The sequence below is a fragment of the Bufo bufo genome, chromosome 10 (genome assembly GCF_905171765.1).
Source record: "Bufo bufo chromosome 10, aBufBuf1.1, whole genome shotgun sequence".
NCBI lineage: Eukaryota > Metazoa > Chordata > Amphibia > Anura > Bufonidae > Bufo > Bufo bufo.
Window position 1 is genome coordinate 111,433,223 of NC_053398.1, and position 18,301 is coordinate 111,451,523.

The 18,301-nt window shown below is 48.0% G+C and overlaps 1 protein-coding gene across 3 annotated transcripts in view; it reads left to right on the forward strand.

The window, feature by feature from the left end:
* The first annotated feature begins 594 nt into the window (after positions 1-594).
* The window catches only part of ZDHHC1 (zinc finger DHHC-type containing 1), a 61,709-nt gene continuing 44,002 nt past the window's right edge, over positions 595-18,301 (forward strand). For 2 of the 3 annotated variants that reach the window (XM_040409743.1, XM_040409745.1), the window contains exons 1-3: positions 610-731; positions 4,886-5,231; positions 8,926-9,144. In XM_040409743.1, the coding sequence (XP_040265677.1) occupies positions 8,926-9,144 (219 nt within the window). In that variant the 5' untranslated portion in view covers positions 610-731; positions 4,886-5,231. Of the gene's footprint in view, positions 732-4,885; positions 5,232-8,925; positions 9,145-18,301 lie in introns of all 3 variants that reach the window. The other variant, XM_040409744.1, reaches the window with a different exon arrangement.

The following is an 18,301-nucleotide window of genomic DNA, read 5'->3' on the forward strand; positions in this document are numbered from 1 at the left end:
CAAAATTTGGCCTGGTCAGGAAGGGGGCAAAGGGCCCAGATGGGAAGTGGTTAAACAACACGGGCACTCCAACTACCATCAGACAGAAGCCCCATAACCAGGGTGTGCCCTCCTATCACTGCACAGCCCAAGGGAGAAACACTGACTTTCTGCAGCCACTGCCACTCCCATCCTCCTCTCCGGCTCCTCCGGGGCTCGCTGGCTGCAAAAAAAAAAAAAACATGTGGAAAAAAAATCTAAAAATAGCAGATTTTGCATCAGGTTTTTTCCAGCCATACGCTGAATTTAATCCCGCAGCTTGTGCAATGTGTTGCATTAATGACAAGGATACCCCCCCCCCCCCCACCATAAAAAACGTAAATTAAAAAAAATCCGCAGCAATATGTGTGAAAAAACCTGCATGAAGCAGGTGCAAAATATGTTGCGTCCTTTGCCCATAAAGCTCCTGTCTATTGTAATGACACGTTACCAGTAATAATAGCGGTCAGCACACTGAAGAATCCGCAGAATGCAGGCTGCACCCTGGCTTCGCTATGACTACACACCGCCTCAGCAGCACAACGCCTTCGCGGCCGCACTTGTTTGGTCCTCCGCCGCCGCCGTACAGCTGTAACCTATTGGCTGCACACAGCGGCTCAGAGTCAGCACTGCTATAGTGATCCCGGTCTGTACACAGCCGCTCAGGTGACCGGGGGGCGCGAGTGACGGGGGCTCCGCTGCTGGGACGAGGGGTGAGTAAAGGGACTGCGGCTTGTGGTTATCGCATCGGACGGAAGCTGTGTCCATAACTAGTGCCGAGGGAACCTGGCGCAGTTGCCCATGGCAACCAATCACTTCACTGCGCTTTAGCTTACAGAGTGCTGGCAGTGTGGTCGGTTGCTATGGACAACTGCTCCATCTCCCCTCAGTGACTGTCACTGGTCACTAATACTGGAGTCAGAAACTACAACTTGTACGGTTTATTCCATCTTTTACTGCGGCCTTGACAGTTTTGTGCAGGTGTGTGGCAACAATAGGAGGATATATTGAGGGACACGGCGGTTTTATGTTGTGTGTTTTTTTTATATATTTATTTTTTACCTTAAAGGTATACCTACCTATATGTATTTCCTAGAAATGCGTTCATGTGTTGCAGAAACCGCCTCAGTCATATATATATATATATATACGGAATTACAGGCCTCACGCACACGGCTGTGTCCATATTTCGGTCCGCAAACCACGGGTGAACAAAATACGGATACCTTCCCCGTGCATTCCGTATTTTGCTCACTCCCATCAATGGAAAGGACCGTTCTCATCCGCCAGGGTGGATACAGTATGGGTATAGGATTCGGGGGGGATACAGTATGGGTACAGGCTGGATACAGGATACTTTATGGATACAGGGTGTATACAATATGGGTATAGGATACGGGGGGGATACAGGATATAGTATGGATACAGGGTGTATACAGTATGGGTATAGGCTACGGGGGGGGGGGGAATACAGGATATAGTGTGGTTATAGTATGGGTATAGGATACTGGATGGATACAGTGTGGGTACAGGTGGATACAGTATGGGTATAGGATACGGGGGGGGGGGGGGATGCAGGATATAGGGTGGATATAGTATGGGTATAGGATATTGGGTGGATACAGTATAGGATACGGGGTGGATACAGTGTTGATACAGTATTGGATACAGGGTGGATATAGTATGGGTATAGGATACGGGGTGGATATAGTATGGATACAGTGTGGGTACAGGTGGATATAGTATGGGTATAGGATACGGGGGGGATACAGGATATAGGGTGGATATAGTATGGGTATAGGATACGGGGTGGATATAGTATGGATACAGTATGGGTGCAGGTGGATACAGGGCACCTGAAGACTGACTCGGACTAGGTTGCAGGTATTGGGAACCCGTCAGGAGGTTGGTGCCCCCGATCCGCAGTCTCTCTGTTACAAACAGCTGTTTTATCCTGAAATGTTAGTTTGGAAAATGAGGCTGGAAAGGGGAGAATAGTCATGGGGGTGACCCCTGCACGGTTTGGCTTGGTTCATATGTCCCTCCCTATATTTGTATCGGCAGAGACTCGTCGGTCCAGCTGAGGGCCCCCAGGTGACTATTCTTCCTAGTCTCGCTTATCTGGGTACAGCCCGGCTGTTTGTATCCGGGGGGCCGGGATTTGGTGCTGCTTCTGGACAGGATTTCCTGGCATGTAGTGAATGATGACAAGGCTCAGCGACGGCCGTTTAGGCCTCATGGCGGTATTACAAATGGATCCCTAATCCAGCACCCGGAGATTGCTAAGGGACCATGATGCGTCTCTGATATCATATGGGGTACCTGGAAAAGAGCGGCGGTGTGGTCACGACACGAAATCTACCAGTACAAGAAATGCTCGTCACTTTAGAAAACCGCCATGTGTTGTAGATGCATTTTAAAACGACAGGAGATCCTGTGCGGCCCAGAAGTCGCCTCCACGGATGGTTCTGCGGTCCGAGGGCCGCCAGCCGCCAACAAGTTTTGGGGATGACCCTGTAAGAGAATAGGGATGTGTTTAGCCTGGGAGACAATCTTATGGCGGCATGTCCTAGTTATATGGGGTAACAGCGTATGTCAGGGCGGTAATCCGTGTTATTTCCCACACGTGTAGTCCGTATCTTCTCAGTAAAGGGACTGGGAAGTCTCCAGGGCCACCCACTGCAAACACAAATGGACCAGTTCCCAAACTGGTTTCCTCCAGGCCTCTAAGAGACAGTACACAGAAACGCCCGACCTCGGAGCAGAGATCACGTTTAATAAAGGGAGTGGAGAAGAAGACGGCGTACAGGACGAGTCCTCCTACCCCGGCACGTATGGATTGTCCTCCTGTCCATCATGGTGTCATGGGAATTGAGGAAAGTTTAGAGCGCGTTTGGGAAATACACCTCGTGCGACAGGCGCGTTTCTTGGACTGACGGCTACCCATGAAGCCCCCGCTGGCTATGCTGCGCTTTCTTACCTGACCTACTGTCCCTGACCCGTGTGAGTCTCCTGATGCCCAGGTTATAGCACCGTGTAAGGCCTGGGCTGCGCAGAGGGGTCATTTATTAAGACCTTCCTTTTTGACAGTCTTTTTACTATCATGTACAATGGCGTTACTGCCTGAAGAGTCACCTTATTTAGGGCGGCACGTGCGCCTCATTGTAAATTAGGCGCATCTTTGATAGTCCGTGTGTCTGCCGGAAAATCAGGGGCTGGCATCGTGTTTTTTTTTTTTTTGTTTTTTTTTTATCAACCTTTACGCCCTTTCCTGGTGTAAAATAAGTAAATTTGCCTGACCGACACTCCATTGTGTCGAAAGCGGCAAAAAAAGCCTCAAAAAGGGGTAGTGTGAGAATTTTACACCAAAAAAAGTCGTAAAGCTGTTAGCAAATGACCCCCAGGGACTTTTAGTAGCGGCACTCATTGATTTTTAACTACTGAGTGACCGCTGCAGTCCAGAGATTACATGCAACCCGATGCAGTCTCTTGGACCGCAGCCGCGGCTCGATAGTTAAAGGGATTGTGCCAAGTCTTCACAGGATGAGGGATAACTAACTGATCAGTGGGGGTCCCATTCCCCCGTCCGGATGGAGCAGTAGGCCGAGCATGCACCCTGCAATTCCACTCATTCTCTACAGGACCGCTGGAAGTAGCGGAGCATGAATGGAGCGGCAGGGTGCATGCTCGGCCCCCTGCTCCATCAGGACAATGGAATGGAACCCCTGTTCTCAGGATGATGGGGGTCCTAACGTTGGACCCCCATTGGTCAGTTAGTTAGCCCATGTCCTGTGTATAGTGGACTTTAAAAATCAGTCCGTGGCGCTACAAAATGTTGCCGTTTAGTCCTAGACTCCAGAGCCTATGGATACATTGAGGTAAAGGTGATGTATGTATTTTGAGGTCCCCAAAACGCGGATCTGCAAAAAATATGTATGACGTCTGTGACAACCATGTTTTTTTTTTTTTTTTTGCGGACCCATAGAAATAAAAGGGTCCGTGTGTGATCTGCAAAAAATGCAGACCAAAAATACAGTAATGTGAATGGGGCCTAAGGGTGACTGAATGGGGACCTTGCCATCCTGATGCTTAAAGGGGTTTTCCCATCTTAGACAATGGGGGCATATTGCTAGGATATGCCCCCATTGTCTGATAGGTGCGGGTCCGCACCTACAAGGGGAATGGAGACTGGGAGAGTTGAGGCTGGAGGTTTCCCGGGGTCTGTCCACCACCAGGCGCAGCTCCCCGCCTCTCCCATTGAAGTGAATGGGAGCGCACCGCGCATGCGCGGCCACCGCTCCCATTCATTTCTATGGGGCCGACGGAAATAGTCGAGCCATCGCTCAGCTATTTTCGGCGGCCCCATAGAAATGAATGAATGGAGGGCGGCTGCGCAGTGCACCCTCCGTTCATTTCCCCGCTCCGTTCTCATTGTAGGTGCGGGTCCCAGAGGTGGGAACCGCACCTATCAGACAATGGGGGCATATCTTAGCGATATGCCCCCATTGTCTAAGGTGGAAAAACCCATTTAAAGGAATTGTCTTCTTAGAAACAAACCCTTTCAAAAATACAACCTTTTGATGCAACCAGCTGATTGCCCCCGCGAAAAGTCTTACTTCTTCCAGAGGAAGCCTTGGCCTGGGAGATGTAGTATTTACATGGTTGGCCATTCATGTCCTACAATGGTCTATCGGGCCAGAACGGGGGTCACTTGTATAGGGCGGCTCTCTTTTGTGGTTCATTAAGGGGGGGGGGTTAGCAGGGGAGTCCTTCTGTGTTGTCCATCTATGAAAAATTCAGCCATTCTTGCTTTTCTGTCCGGTAGTGTGTGCCCTTTCTGATCCTTTCTATTCTGTCGTATCTGCAGATGTTCAGAAGATGACGCCGAGCTGTGAATAGAAGTGGAGGGTCTGGAGCCCAGCATGGGACCCGGGGGGAAACGCTTTGCTGTTTGCGGTCTGGGCCAGAGCAAGCGCTGTCATCTGCGCAGGATTAGCCCTGTACTAAGCATCATGGACGCCTACCAGTGATTTTTTCACCCACTATTATAAATTACATATATTATAAACTGTTGCTGCTCCGGATATTCATGAATCATTATATCCAGAAAGGTCCTGATGCTTGTAAGCCAGAACACTCCGTTCTGGAGGAAATATCAGTAACTTGTCTTCAGGTCGCAAGGCTCTCGCAGGCCCCCAACCAAGTCCATTCTGGTACGTTGTGTGAGCTTATTACAGTGGAAATCCAATGGGGTCCAATATGAACATCATGAACGGAAATGTCTGAATAGACTGTTACTAAGGCGACTTTCGCATCTGCTCTCAAAACTGCAGCGCAACACTTCAATTTTTTTGTCCGCATTCATTGTCAATGGGGGCAAAACTGAAGAAACCGGAACGGAGCGCACCAGAATACATTCCGTTCTGGTTTGTTGTATTCCCATGCCTGACACAAAACCACTGCATGCCGTGTTTTTGTGTGCGGCATGGGAAACGGAAGAAGCCGGATCCAGCACCAAACACCATATAAGTCAATGGTTCCACATCTGTTTTTTTTCGGACGTGACCGGCTGCGTCCATTCTGAACGGATCTGAATGTATTATATCGAAAATAAAGAAACCGGACCCGCCACTAAAACCATTGTAAGTCAATGGCGTCGGATCCAGTGTCTTCATTTTCGATATAATACAATCCGATCCGTTCACAATGGGCGCAGCCAGCTGTATTATAAAAACGTGAAGTGTTTTTGCTGTGGTTTTGAGATCCGAAAACCGGATAGCAAAAGCGCAGATGTGAAAGTAACAGAGGTGCTCGTGTTAGAAGCTACAGTCATCCAAAACGACAGCAGTGCAGCCTGTAATGTCTGAAGGGTTCTCTGGGACTAGAAAAATAAAGCTGCTTTCTTCCAAAAACAGCCCCACCCCTGTGCACAGGTTGTGTCCGGTATTACAGCTCGGTCCTTTCACTTTGGTGGTGCTGAGCTGCAATACCAGACACAACCTGTTGACAGGGGTGGTGCTGTTTTCAGAATAAAGCAGCCATGTTTTTCTAATTCTGGACAACCCCTTAAAGGAGTTGTGCAGTGCTAGAATATTGATGACCTATCCTCAGGACATGTTACCAATATCAGCTCGGCGAGGGTCCGACAAACCCCACTGATCAGCTGTTTGAAGGGTTAACGCTGCTTCCTCTTCAAAACTGCCTGCACGTCATCTCGCTTGTAGAGGCGGCGCAGTGTAATTACAGCTGCTCGTCTTATTCAAGCGACTTGAACAAGCAGTTGTAATTACGCTGCGCCGCCTCTACAAGCGAGACGGTGCCCAGGTAATTTTGAAGCTAAAAATACGCGGAGCGCCGCCACCCCTTCTCACAGCTGATTGGCGGTGGTGCTGGGAGTCGGACTTCTGCACCATACTCCTTACATTGCACTATGAAGTAACTGTATGTCATGGTGCATGTAAGATGCCCTTTAAGGCGCCAAGCGTTCTTGTATTGGGAATTGTCAAATTTCATCTTAAAGGGGTATTCCCATCTCAGACAATGGGGGCATATCGCTAGGATATGCCCCCTATTGTCTGATAGGTGCGGGTCCCACCTCTGGGACCTGCACCTACAAGGAGAACGGAGCCAACAAAGTTGAGGAGGGCGCACTGCGCATGCGCAGCCACCCTCTATTAATTTCTATGGAGCCTCTGAAAATAGCCAAGCACTGGCTCGGCTATTTGAGTCGACCCCATATAAATTAATGGAATCTGTGGCCGCGCATGCACGGTGCGCTCCCATTCACTTTAATGGGAGAGGCGGGGAGCTGCCCCTGGTGGTGGACGGACCCCGGGAAACCTGGGGTCCTCCAGCCACAACTCTCGCCGGCTCTGTTCTCTTTGTAGGTGCGGGTCCCACCTCCTAGCGATATGCCCCCATTGTCTAAGGGCTCTTTCACACTTGCGTTCTTTTCTTCCGGCATAGAGTTCCGTCGTCGGGGCTCTATGCCCGAAGAATCCTGATCAGTTTTATCCTAATGCATTCTGAATGGAGAGAAATCCGTTCAGGATGCATCAGGATGTCTTCAGTTCCGGAACGGAACGTTTTTTGGCCGGAGAAAATACCGCAGCATGCGGCGCTTTTTGCTCCGGCCAAAAATCCTGAACACTTGCCGCAAGGCCGGATCCGGAATTAATGCCCATTGAAAGGCATTAATCCGGATCCGGCCTTAAGCTAAACGTTGTTTCGGCGCATTGCCGGATCCGACATTTAGCTTTTTCTGAATGGTTACCATGGCTGCCGGGACGCTAAAGTCCTGGCAGCCATGGTAAAGTGTAGTGGGGAGCGGGGGAGCAGTATACTTACCGTCCGTGTGGCTCCCGGGGCGCTCCAGAATGACGTCAGGGCGCCCCACGCGCATGGATGACGTGATCACATGGACTTGTCATCCATGCGCATGGGGCGCTCTGACGTCATTCTGGAGCGCCCCGGGAGCCGCACGGGCGGCAAGTATACTGCTCCCCCGCTCCCCACTACTACTATGGCAACCAGGACTTTAATAGCGTCCTGGGTGCCATAGTAACACTTAACGCATTTTGAAGACGGATCCGTCTTCAAATGCTTTCAGTTCACTTGCGTTTTTCCGGATCCGGCGTGTAATTCCGGCAAATGGAGTGCACGCCATATCCGGACAACGCAAGTGTGAAAGAGCCCTAAGATGGAAAAACCCATTTAAAGGGCATCTGTCAGCAGATTTGTTGCCCTTACACCTAGAGGCTCTGCTCTCTATGCATTTGCGGCACACTTACTCTGTATATGATCAATGCCATTTGCTGAGGTGAGACAACCCCTTTAATTCCAATCCCAGCAGTTGTGGCAGGAGCTCAGCCCTGTGTCTGCCACTGATCGGTACAATGGCAGTGCCCGCAGGATCACTATGACATATGACATTGTGGGGGCTCAGATGATACAGTAATCACAACTGTTTATGTACGTGAATGGAAGAAAAAAAAGACATTTACAAAGCATAAATATCTACTAAGGCTCCATTCACACGTCCGCAATTTTCCTTACGGTCCGTTTTTTTGCGGATCTGTGTTTCCGTAAAAACCTTCAGTTTTTTTACGATAGTGCATCCACATCCGTTCCGTGTTTCCGCAGAAATAAAAAAGGAAGGAAGAACCTGTAAATATTCAATTGCGGATGTGTGAATCACGGATGATATGCGGATGACATGCGGATGACATTTGGTGTCTTTCCGCATATCATCCGTTTTTTTTGCGGACCCATTGAGTACAATGGGGCCGCGGACTGCAATTTGCGGCCAAAAGTAGGACATGCTTCATTTTTTTTGCGGAACCGCATCACGGAAGTGATTATGCGGACAGCAATTACTCCCCCATTGAAATGAATGGATCCGCACCTGTTCCGCAAAATTGCGGAACAGATGCGGAAGAAAAATTGCGGACGTGTGAATGGAGCCTAAATGGTTCACTTTTATATGAGATGTCAACTGTGAAATGTTGTTAGAAGCTACGGTTAATGGCGGCCGTTTCAGCCATGATCCTTTATCATCTGTGCACAGAATAGGGGATACACGTTAGACTGGTGGGAGTCTGACCGCCGGGACCCCCACGATCACTGGCTCTGATGATTCAGGGTGGCCGCATAGAAGATGGTCATCATATGGATTAAGGACCTTTTTATCGTGTCGCAGATGGTCTCATATTGTCCTGGTGACTGGAGATTGAAAGGCAGTAATCGATGGCTGTTTAGTAAGAGACGTCCTTCGGTGTCTGTGGGGGCTCTCACTCACCTGCTACTGAAACGTAATTGCATATGGTGGACATAACGTGACGAAAATCATATATATATTTTTTTATATGTGTGCTTCGTTAAAATAACAGCACCTGTCCTTTCACCTAGATGACCATCTGCAAGAAGCCGTCTGGTAAGACCGTGCCGGTCAAGGAGGGGGAGGACGCCGGGACCGAGCCCCCTCAGCATTCCCGGAGAAATGGCTGGAGTTGGCCTCCACACCCCTTGCAGTTTGTGGCCTGGTTCACTTTCCTTCTGTTCACCATCATCGGATTTGGCATTCTTGTCCCCCTTTTGCCTCGGCATTGGGTAGCCGCTGGTTATGTTGTATCCTTTAACTACAGATGCCTGGGATGGCTTTTATTTAAAAAAAAAAAAAAAAGATGATGAGGTTAAACAAGTCGAATTTAGTTGGGAGACGCAGAGGTAAGGTCAGAAGTTCTCCCGGAAGTGTGCCTACAGTAACGTTCAGGACTGCCCTGGGACTGCTTATTCCCTGCGAGGCCGTCAGCAGGTTTTATCACCTCTTGTGCTCTGGAATCTAGGCTGCTGTAAATGGCAGTTTATAGTCTGCGGACAGATCAGTAAGTCTCCCTGTTATTATGGATCCAGAGATCTCCCCATTCACTGCTCCAATAGGGGGGGGGGGGTCCTCTCTGCTGCAGCTTTCTCCCTGTAAGGCTATTTTCACATCTGCGTTTCTCCTTTCCGGTATTGAGATCCGTCATAGCATCCGTTTTGTCCCCATTCGTTGTCAATGGGGACAAAACTGAACGGAGTGCACCAGACGGCATTCCGCTCCATTTGGTCGCGTCCCCATCGATGCCGGCATGGGTTGTCGGACACAAAAGAAAACTGATCCGTCCCTCATTGACTTACAATGGTTTTAGTGAGGGTTCCGTCATGGCTATTTTAGGGATAATACAATTGGATCCCGTTCATAACGGATGCAGCCGGTTGTATTATGACAGAAGCATTCTTTCTGAACCCTGCCGGATCCAGCAAAAACGCAGACGTGAAAGAAGCCAAAGCTGCCACAGCTTCTAACAGAACGTACGGCTGATGGCAGTTGAAGATTTAGACTGAGCATGTGCGACCAGCATATTGAGATGGACAAACAGCAGGTGGCGCTATTCGAATACATTTTATAGAATAGCTCACTGGCTATACAACATTTTTAATGACTGGAATTATAAAAGTATTCAGATCCAGGTGCTGGTTTGGAAACTGTACAATATGTTTCGTGTCCCAACAGGATAATATAGAATTACTGTGAATTCTATATAAAAGACAACGCAGTGCTGAGCTGTAAAATGTGTGTGTAACCTAATTACAGAAGCATTTTCACAAGGGCCTTTAACATAGGTAGAAGATGTGCTCCTATCCCAGATCATTACCCCATGTAGAGGTGCCAAGTGAGTAGCCAACGAATGAGCGAGCGCGTGTTTGTCATCTGATTGCTTTTCATCGCCCGGTGCAAACGGAAGGTATTTCCACCAGTGGCCGCACAAAGGATTGTTAAGTAGTGAATCATTTATGAGGCTGCTAGTTTGGGCAATTATCTGCCTGTGTAGGAGGGCCTTAAACGAATGCAGATCAACGTGCCGTATCGCCTGCTCGTGTGGAAGGACTCGCTGTGCAGATTTCGCTGTGTTTCTGCACCAAACTCTGCATGTCTTTGGGTTGTTTTTTTGCGGATTAGTTGATATGCTGCAGACTTTAAAATCCACACCGCAGGTTAATCTCCGCACAGGTAATTTTCACACAGTGTGGATGAGATTTTGAAAATATCTTCTACTTAGCTGGTTCTGTATTACCCTGTGAATTTTCCACCCAAAAATCTGTGCGTATTACGCACCGTGAGAGTGTGTGTGTGTGTGTGTGTATATATATATATATATATATATATATATATATATATATATATATATATATATATATATATATATATATATAATTAGCAGAAGGACCCGGCTTCGCACGGGTATATTTCATCGATTTCATTTTATGTTTCCGTGTGTCGTAAAAAAATATCAACAGTTTCCCCCATAAGGCTACTTTCACACTAGCGTTCGAAGCTGGTCCGTCTGATGTTTCATCAGACGGATCCGCTCCTATAATGCAGACGTTTGCATCTGTTCAGAACGGGTCCGTCTGCATTATAACTTAGAAAAATTTCTAAGTCTGAAAGTAGCTTGAGCGGATCCGTTCAGACTTTACATTGAAAGTCAATGGGGGACGGATCCGCTTGAAGATTGAGCCATATGGTGTCATCTTCAAGCGGATCCGTCCCCATTGACTTACATTGTAAGTCTGGACTGATCCGCTCGCCTCCGCACGGCCAGGCGGACACCCGAACGCTGCAAGCAGCGTTCAGGTGTCCGCTCACTGAGCGGAGCGGAGGCTGAACGCCGCCAGACGGATGCATTCTCAGTGGATCCGCCTCCACTGAGAATGCATTAGAGCTGAACGGCTGCGTTCAGGGCCGCTTGTGAGCCCCTTCAAACGGAGCTCACGAGCGGACACCTGAACGCAGGTGTGAAAGTAGCCTAACAGTGACCTCTACAGTGGCCGCCCCTTTAACAGTGACCGCCCGTTTAACAGTGACTGTCACAGTGACAGCCCTTTAACTGTGACTTTCACAGTGGCCGCCCCTTTAACTGTGACTTTCACAGTGGCCGCCCCTTTAACTGTGACTTTCACAGTGGCCGCCCCTTTAACTGTGACTTTCACAGTGGCCGCCCCTTTAACTGTGACTTTCACAGTGGCCGCCCCTTTAACTGTGACTTTCACTGTGGCCGCCCCTTTAACTGTGACTTTCACTGTGGCCGCCCCTTTAACTGTGACTTTCACTGTGGCCGCCCCTTTAAGCAGTAAAGAAATATATATGTATATAATACCGGAGCTGGCATATAGAGAGGGTAGGGGAGGCACCCAGAGCGAAGTTGTGACGTCACACGAAGACGCTCCTGAACTCATCCCTGCAGGCTCCTCCACGTGTGCGCTAGCTACCGGCCGAGGCAGCGCGCTAGGTGAGAGTTAGAGCAAGAAGCGTCCCATCAGATCTATACAGCGCTTCCTGGAACAACGGGATCACACCACATCATGGAACGACTATTCACCAGATACAGGTAGAGATCTCGTAATTAGTGTCCTGTGTATATACATGTAATATTTCCATTTCATCCACCATGACGGCCCACATTGAGATTGACCCTTGACCTCTGTAGGGGCAGGAACACATAGGGAGTTTAAATTCCCCCCACCCCTCCACCTCCTCAGTGCTTTCCTGCCCCTACAGGGGCCAACATGTAGAGAGAGCCCTCCTTCCTGGAGGGTAGCAAGCTTTATTCTTTTACAGGAATCTCCTGCTGGCCTCCCACGGCAGGGGCTAAGGCTGGCCAGCTTGGAGCAACGAGGACCCTCGTCTTAGCTTATGCTGAGGCCTGCGGTCCTTCCCTACCTCAGACTTCCTTCCCTCTTCTGGGTAATAGTCGGGGGTGCCGGCTTCACAAGGCGCCTCGCGCGCGGCGCTTGGCGTCCTTCCTTACAGGTGACCGGCAGCAGGAGTGGTGCGGCGCATGAAGCGCATTATGGGCGGGCCGGGCGGCACACGTACCTTTTTTCTACAAGCTGGTGCGGCGCAGGCTTACGCTATCAGTCGAGGGCGCTGCTTGATGACGTCAGACGCCGGGACAGAATTTAAAAAGACCGCGGTATCAGCCTTTGACTGCTGCACCGCGATGTCTGAAGCACCTACTCCTCGCCAGGAAGGCTCTGACCCTTCGGCCATCAGTACAGTGAGTCCCCTCTGGGGGGAAATTGTATTTTTAAATTTCTACTTCTGTTACAATTCTGAATACGGTATATCTGGTTGCTTCCTCCAGGGCAGCAAAGATTCTAAAACTAAAGCAAAGCTCTCAAAGTGCTGTGCATGCTCAAGAAGGTAACCTGAAAATTACAAAAAGAGGCTGTGCAAGCCTTGCACTGCTGAAATATGGAAGAAAGAGCAACCAGATATCCTGTCCGAAATGAAAACTTTTATTACGGACGAAATCAAATCTTCTTTTGCCACTATGTCTGTTCCTACTAGTGTCCCTAACCCTCCCAAGAAACGCAAACTGTCGGTCGTCTCCTCATCTGAGGGCGAGGATGTAGAGGAAGCTTCCGTCACATCCAGACAGATTCCTGCTGAGGACCCCTTGTCCGAGGGGGAAATTTTGGAGGAGGACAAAAAATATTTTTTCTCCACAGACGAGATGGAAGATTTACTCAGAGCAGTCAGGTCCACAATGGGAATCGAGGATACCCCTAGACCCCGGACCGTTCAAGATGAAATGTTTGGCGGCCTTAGATCCAAGACTTCCATCGTCTTCCCTATAAACGAGAATATACGGGAAATGATAATGGAGGAGTGGGCAGATCCTGAGAAGAGATTAGGTGTCCCCAAGGAGTTCAGGAACCGACTCTGCTTTGACCCAGCAGAAAGCAAAATATATAATCAGACCCCCAAAGTCGACATACAGGTTGCGAAGGTTGTAAAGAAAACCGCTCTTCCTTTTGAGGATTCTTCCCAATTGGGTGATCCAATGGACAGAAAAGCAGACGGGCTCCTAAAAAGATCCTGGGAATCAGCAATGTTTGGGGTAAAAGCAAACATTGCAGCAACTTCAGTAGCCAGGGCTATGTATATATGGTTGGGGGAGTTGGACGAACACCTAAAAAATAAGACCCCTAGAGAAGAAATCAGGGAGTCTATTCCACTCCTTCGTTCCGCCACAGCATTCTTAGCGGATGCCTCCGCGGAATCCATCCGCTTCTCAGCCAAAGACGCTGCTCTCTCTAACGCAGCCAGGCGAGCATTATGGATGAAAGCATGGTCAGGGGACAAGGCATCCAAAGCCAAACTCTGTTCTATCCCATTTTCTGGGGAGTTTGTCTTTGGGCCCACTCTAGATAAAATTCTAGAGGGAGCAGCGGATAAGAAAAAGGGATTTCCGGAGGACAAGGAGTCTAGAAAGAAGCCCTTTCGTCAGTTCCAGCCCCAGCAAAGATCCTACAGGGGGAAAGGAAAAACGGGCAGATGGAGCTATCCCAAAGGGGGAAGAGGGAGAGGCTTCATCCTCAATCCCCAAAACCGACAAAATAAACAGCAATGACGCCAGAGTAGGGGGGAGACTGAGGGTTTTTTTTCCATCTTGGGAGCAGATCACCTCAAATCCCTGGGTTCTAAACGTAGTCTCTCAAGGCTACAAAATAGAATTCACTTCAATCCCCCCAAGAAGATTCTGCATCTCATCCCAGAGCAAAACAGAACTTCCAAAAATATGGCAGGGCGTCCGAGACCTCTTAGATCTAGGGGTAATTCAGAGGGTCCCGCAACTAGAACAAAGGAAAGGCTTCTACTCCACCCTCTTCCTAGTAAAGAAACCAGACCAATCCCTGCGAACCATCATAAACCTAAAACCTCTAAACAGATCCATCTTATACAGGAAATTCAGGATGGAAACCATCACATCCACTATTCCCCTAATACAGAAAGGAGCGTTTATGTCGTCAATCGACCTCAAAGACGCATACTACCATATCCCTATCCACCATCTTTCTCAAAAGTACTTAAGATTCTCCCTAAAAGGGCCGGACGGCTTGATCCACCATTTTCAGTATGTCGCCCTCCCTTTCGGCATCTCCTCGGCCCCCAGGGTCTTCACAAAGGTGGTAGTGGAAATGGTGGCCTATCTTCGTCAGGAAGGCATAACAATTATCCCATACCTAGACGACTTCCTTATTCTTGGCAATACAGAAGCCGAAAATCTGTCTGCAACTCGGAGATTCTCAGAGTTCCTAGAAAGTCCGGGTTGGATCATAAATATAAAAAAATCCACGCTGATTCCATCCAGAAGAATAAGATTCCTAGGCGTAGAACTGGACTCAGCCCTGTTAAAGACCTTTCTCCCCCAGGACAAAACCGTAGCATTAATAGAGAAGATCCGAATATTTCAGAGTTCTCACAGATGCTCCATCAGACGGTCCATGAGTCTTCTCGGAAGTCTAACTGCCTGCATCCCCTCGGTTGCCTGGTGCCAAAGCCACACAAGGGTAATCCAAAATTGGATCCTAAGTGTATGGGATGGAAGACAGATAAACCTAGACAAAGATGTATGGATTCCTCAGTCCGTAAAATCAGATCTAAGCTGGTGGAAAGAAAGAAGAAGGCTGCTTGGAGGTCTACAGTGGCGAAACTATCCGGCCGTTCAGGTAATAACAGACGCAAGTCTCGAAGGCTGGGGAGCAAAAATAGGAGACCACCTTCTACAGGGTGCTTGGCCAGAAGACATAAGGAGAAGATCCTCCAATTACAGAGAGCTGTACGCTGTCCTCGAAGCTTTAACAAAAGGAGAGGACCTACTGAGGGGTCATCATCTAAAAATTCTATCCGACAATACCACAGCTGTGGCATACCTACGACACCAAGGAGGGACAAGGTCACGCCTGTTGGGTGCTGTAGCAATGAGAATCTTCTCCTGGGCAGAAGAGAACACCTTGTCGCTCTCCGCCATCCATTTAAAGGGCTGCGAAAACACAGTAGCAGACTACCTGAGCAGGGAAAAAATAGATCCAGGGGAATGGTCCCTGAACCGAAAAATCTTCCAGAGGATCTCAAAAAGATGGGGTCATCCGGAAGTAGACTTATTCGCTTCAAGAAAGAATACGCAGGTAGAATGCTTTTGCTCCCTAAACCAAGAGGACGGTCCATGGGCAATAGACGCCCTATCAATTCAGTGGAGTTGGAGACTAGCTTATGCATTTCCCCCGATACCACTACTACCGCGAGTCATCCAGAAGCTTCGAGGAGAACCAACTACTCTCATCCTAATAGCCCCCCTGTGGCCAAAGAGGAGCTGGTTCTCTACTCTAAGACAGCTATCGCTGGAGGATCCCTGGGAAATTCCTTTTCAGAGAGACATCTTAGTCCAGGGCCCACTTCTGCATCCAGACCCAGGAATCTTCAGACTGGCAGCCTGGATCCTGAGAGCGAAACCTTAAAGAACAGAGGCCTGTCAGATAAGGTGATTCTCACGCTCAAGGCCAGTAGGAAAAAAGTGACATCTTCCATCTATTTAAAAATATGGAAAAGATACTGTTCTTGGTTAGGAATTGATCGCCCGGACACCTCCTCTCCCCCCATAAACAAGATTCTGGACTTCCTCCAGAGCGGACTGGAATTAGGTCTGAGACCTAGTACTCTGAAAGTACAAATATCAGCCCTCAGTACCTTCTACGACTGCAGCTTAGCCAATCACAGATGGGTCAGGAGATTTATTAGAGCAGCTTCAAGGTTAAGACCCACCCTTAAATCTAGAGCTCCAACTTGGGACTTGAACATCGTCCTAGAAGGCCTAACAAAGCCTCCGTTCGTACCGTTATCAGAGATCTCCTTAAAACACCTTTCTCTGAAAACTGCTTTCCTGATAGCAATTACTTCAGCAAGACGTATTGGAGAACTTCAGGCCCTATCCTGCAGGGAACCATATCTCCAAATTTGTAATGATCACATCCGCCTAACGCTCAACCCTGGTTTCCTCCCTAAAGTAGTCTCCTCCTTCCACCAGGAACAGGAAATTTTTCTACCTTCTATCACTAGGTCCGAAGTTGCAGGGTCTGATGATAACTTGTATCTCTTAGACGTTAAGGATACGGTAATTCAATACCTGGAGGCTACCAGGGCTCTTAGAATAGACAATAATCTACTAGTTCAATTCTCTGGGAAAAATAAAGGGAAGAAGCTAGCCAAATCCTCCATAGCTAGATGGATCAGGTCCACCATCGAGTGTTGCTACAGGATACAGGGCAGGCCCAGTCCCGGCAATATTAAAGCCCACTCCACTAGGGCCACTGCCTCCTCTTGGGCTGAAAAAAGAGGCGTCTCACTAGACCAGATTTGTAGGGCTGCAACCTGGGCTAGCACAAACACCTTTGTAAGACACTATCGCCTTAATCTTCCGGACTCGAATGAGTCTCTTTTTGGTCGGAAGATTATACAGGCCATATCCCCACCCATGTAGTCATTTGATACGTCTCAATGTGGGCCGTCATGGTGGATGAAATGGAAAAACCGCAATTAGACTTACCGGTAATTCCGTTTCCTTGAATCCACCATGACGGCCCCGTACTATTCCCATCCCAAAAAAAAAAGAAAACACACATATTATATATGTAGTAAAAAAAAAAAATATATATATATATATATAAAATACGAGTTTAAGGGTATGAATCAATATCTTTTACTCTTTTCCACCTTTCGGATAATTTGTAAAGCACGGAGGGGTGGGGGGAATTTAAACTCTCTATGTGTTCCTGCCCCTACAGAGGTCAAGGGTCAATCTCAATGTGGGCCGTCATGGTGGATTCAAGGAAACGGAATTACCGGTAAGTCTACAGACCAAAAGTTTGGACACACCTCATTCAAAGAGTTTTCTTTATTTTCAGGACTATGAAAATTGTAGATTCACACTGAAGGCATCAAAACTATGAATTAACACATGTGGAATTATATACATAACAAACAAGTGTGAAACAACTGAAAATATGTCATATTCTAGGTTCTTCAAAGTAGCCACCTTTTGCTTTAATTACTGCTTTGCACACTCTTGGCATTCTCTTGATGAGCTTCAAGAGGTAGTGCCCTGAAATGGTTTTCACTTCACAGGTGTGCCCTGTCAGGTTTAATAAGTGGGATTTCTTGCCTTATAAATGGGGTTGGGACCATCAGTGGCGTTGAGGAGAAGTCAGGTGGATACACAGCTGATAGTCCTACTGAATAGACTGTTAGAATTTGTATTATGGCAAGAAAAAAGCAGCTAACAGTCTATTCAGTAGGACTATCAGCTGTGTATCCACCTGACTTCTCCTCAACGCCACTGATGGTCCCAACCCCATTTATAAGGCAAGAAATCCCACTTATTAAACCTGACAGGGCACACCTGTGAAGTGAAAACCATTTCAGGGGACTACCTCTTGAAGCTCATCAAGAGAATGCCAAGAGTGTGCAAAGCAGTAATCAAAGCAAAAAGGTGGCTACTTTGAAGAACCTAGAATATGACATATTTTCAGTTGTTTCACACTTGTTTGTTATGTATATAATTCCACATGTGTTAATTCATAGTTTTGATGCCTTCATAGTCATGAAAATAAAGAAAACTCTGAATGAGAAGGTGTGTCCAAACTTTTGGTCTGTGCTGTGTATATGTGTGTGTGTGTGTGTGTGTGTGTGTGTGTGTGTATGTATATATATATATATATATATATATAATCTATCCATCTATCACCGGTGAGAGCAGGTTGGACAGTCACCCCAATACTAGGCAGCAGCAAACAAGGTGACATCAGCCTCAGAGATATACCTAAACGGCAGCGCAAGTGTCTGTTTCTCAGAAACGTAATTGTTACAGTAAAGAAATATGGCTGGGTTGTTATGGAAACC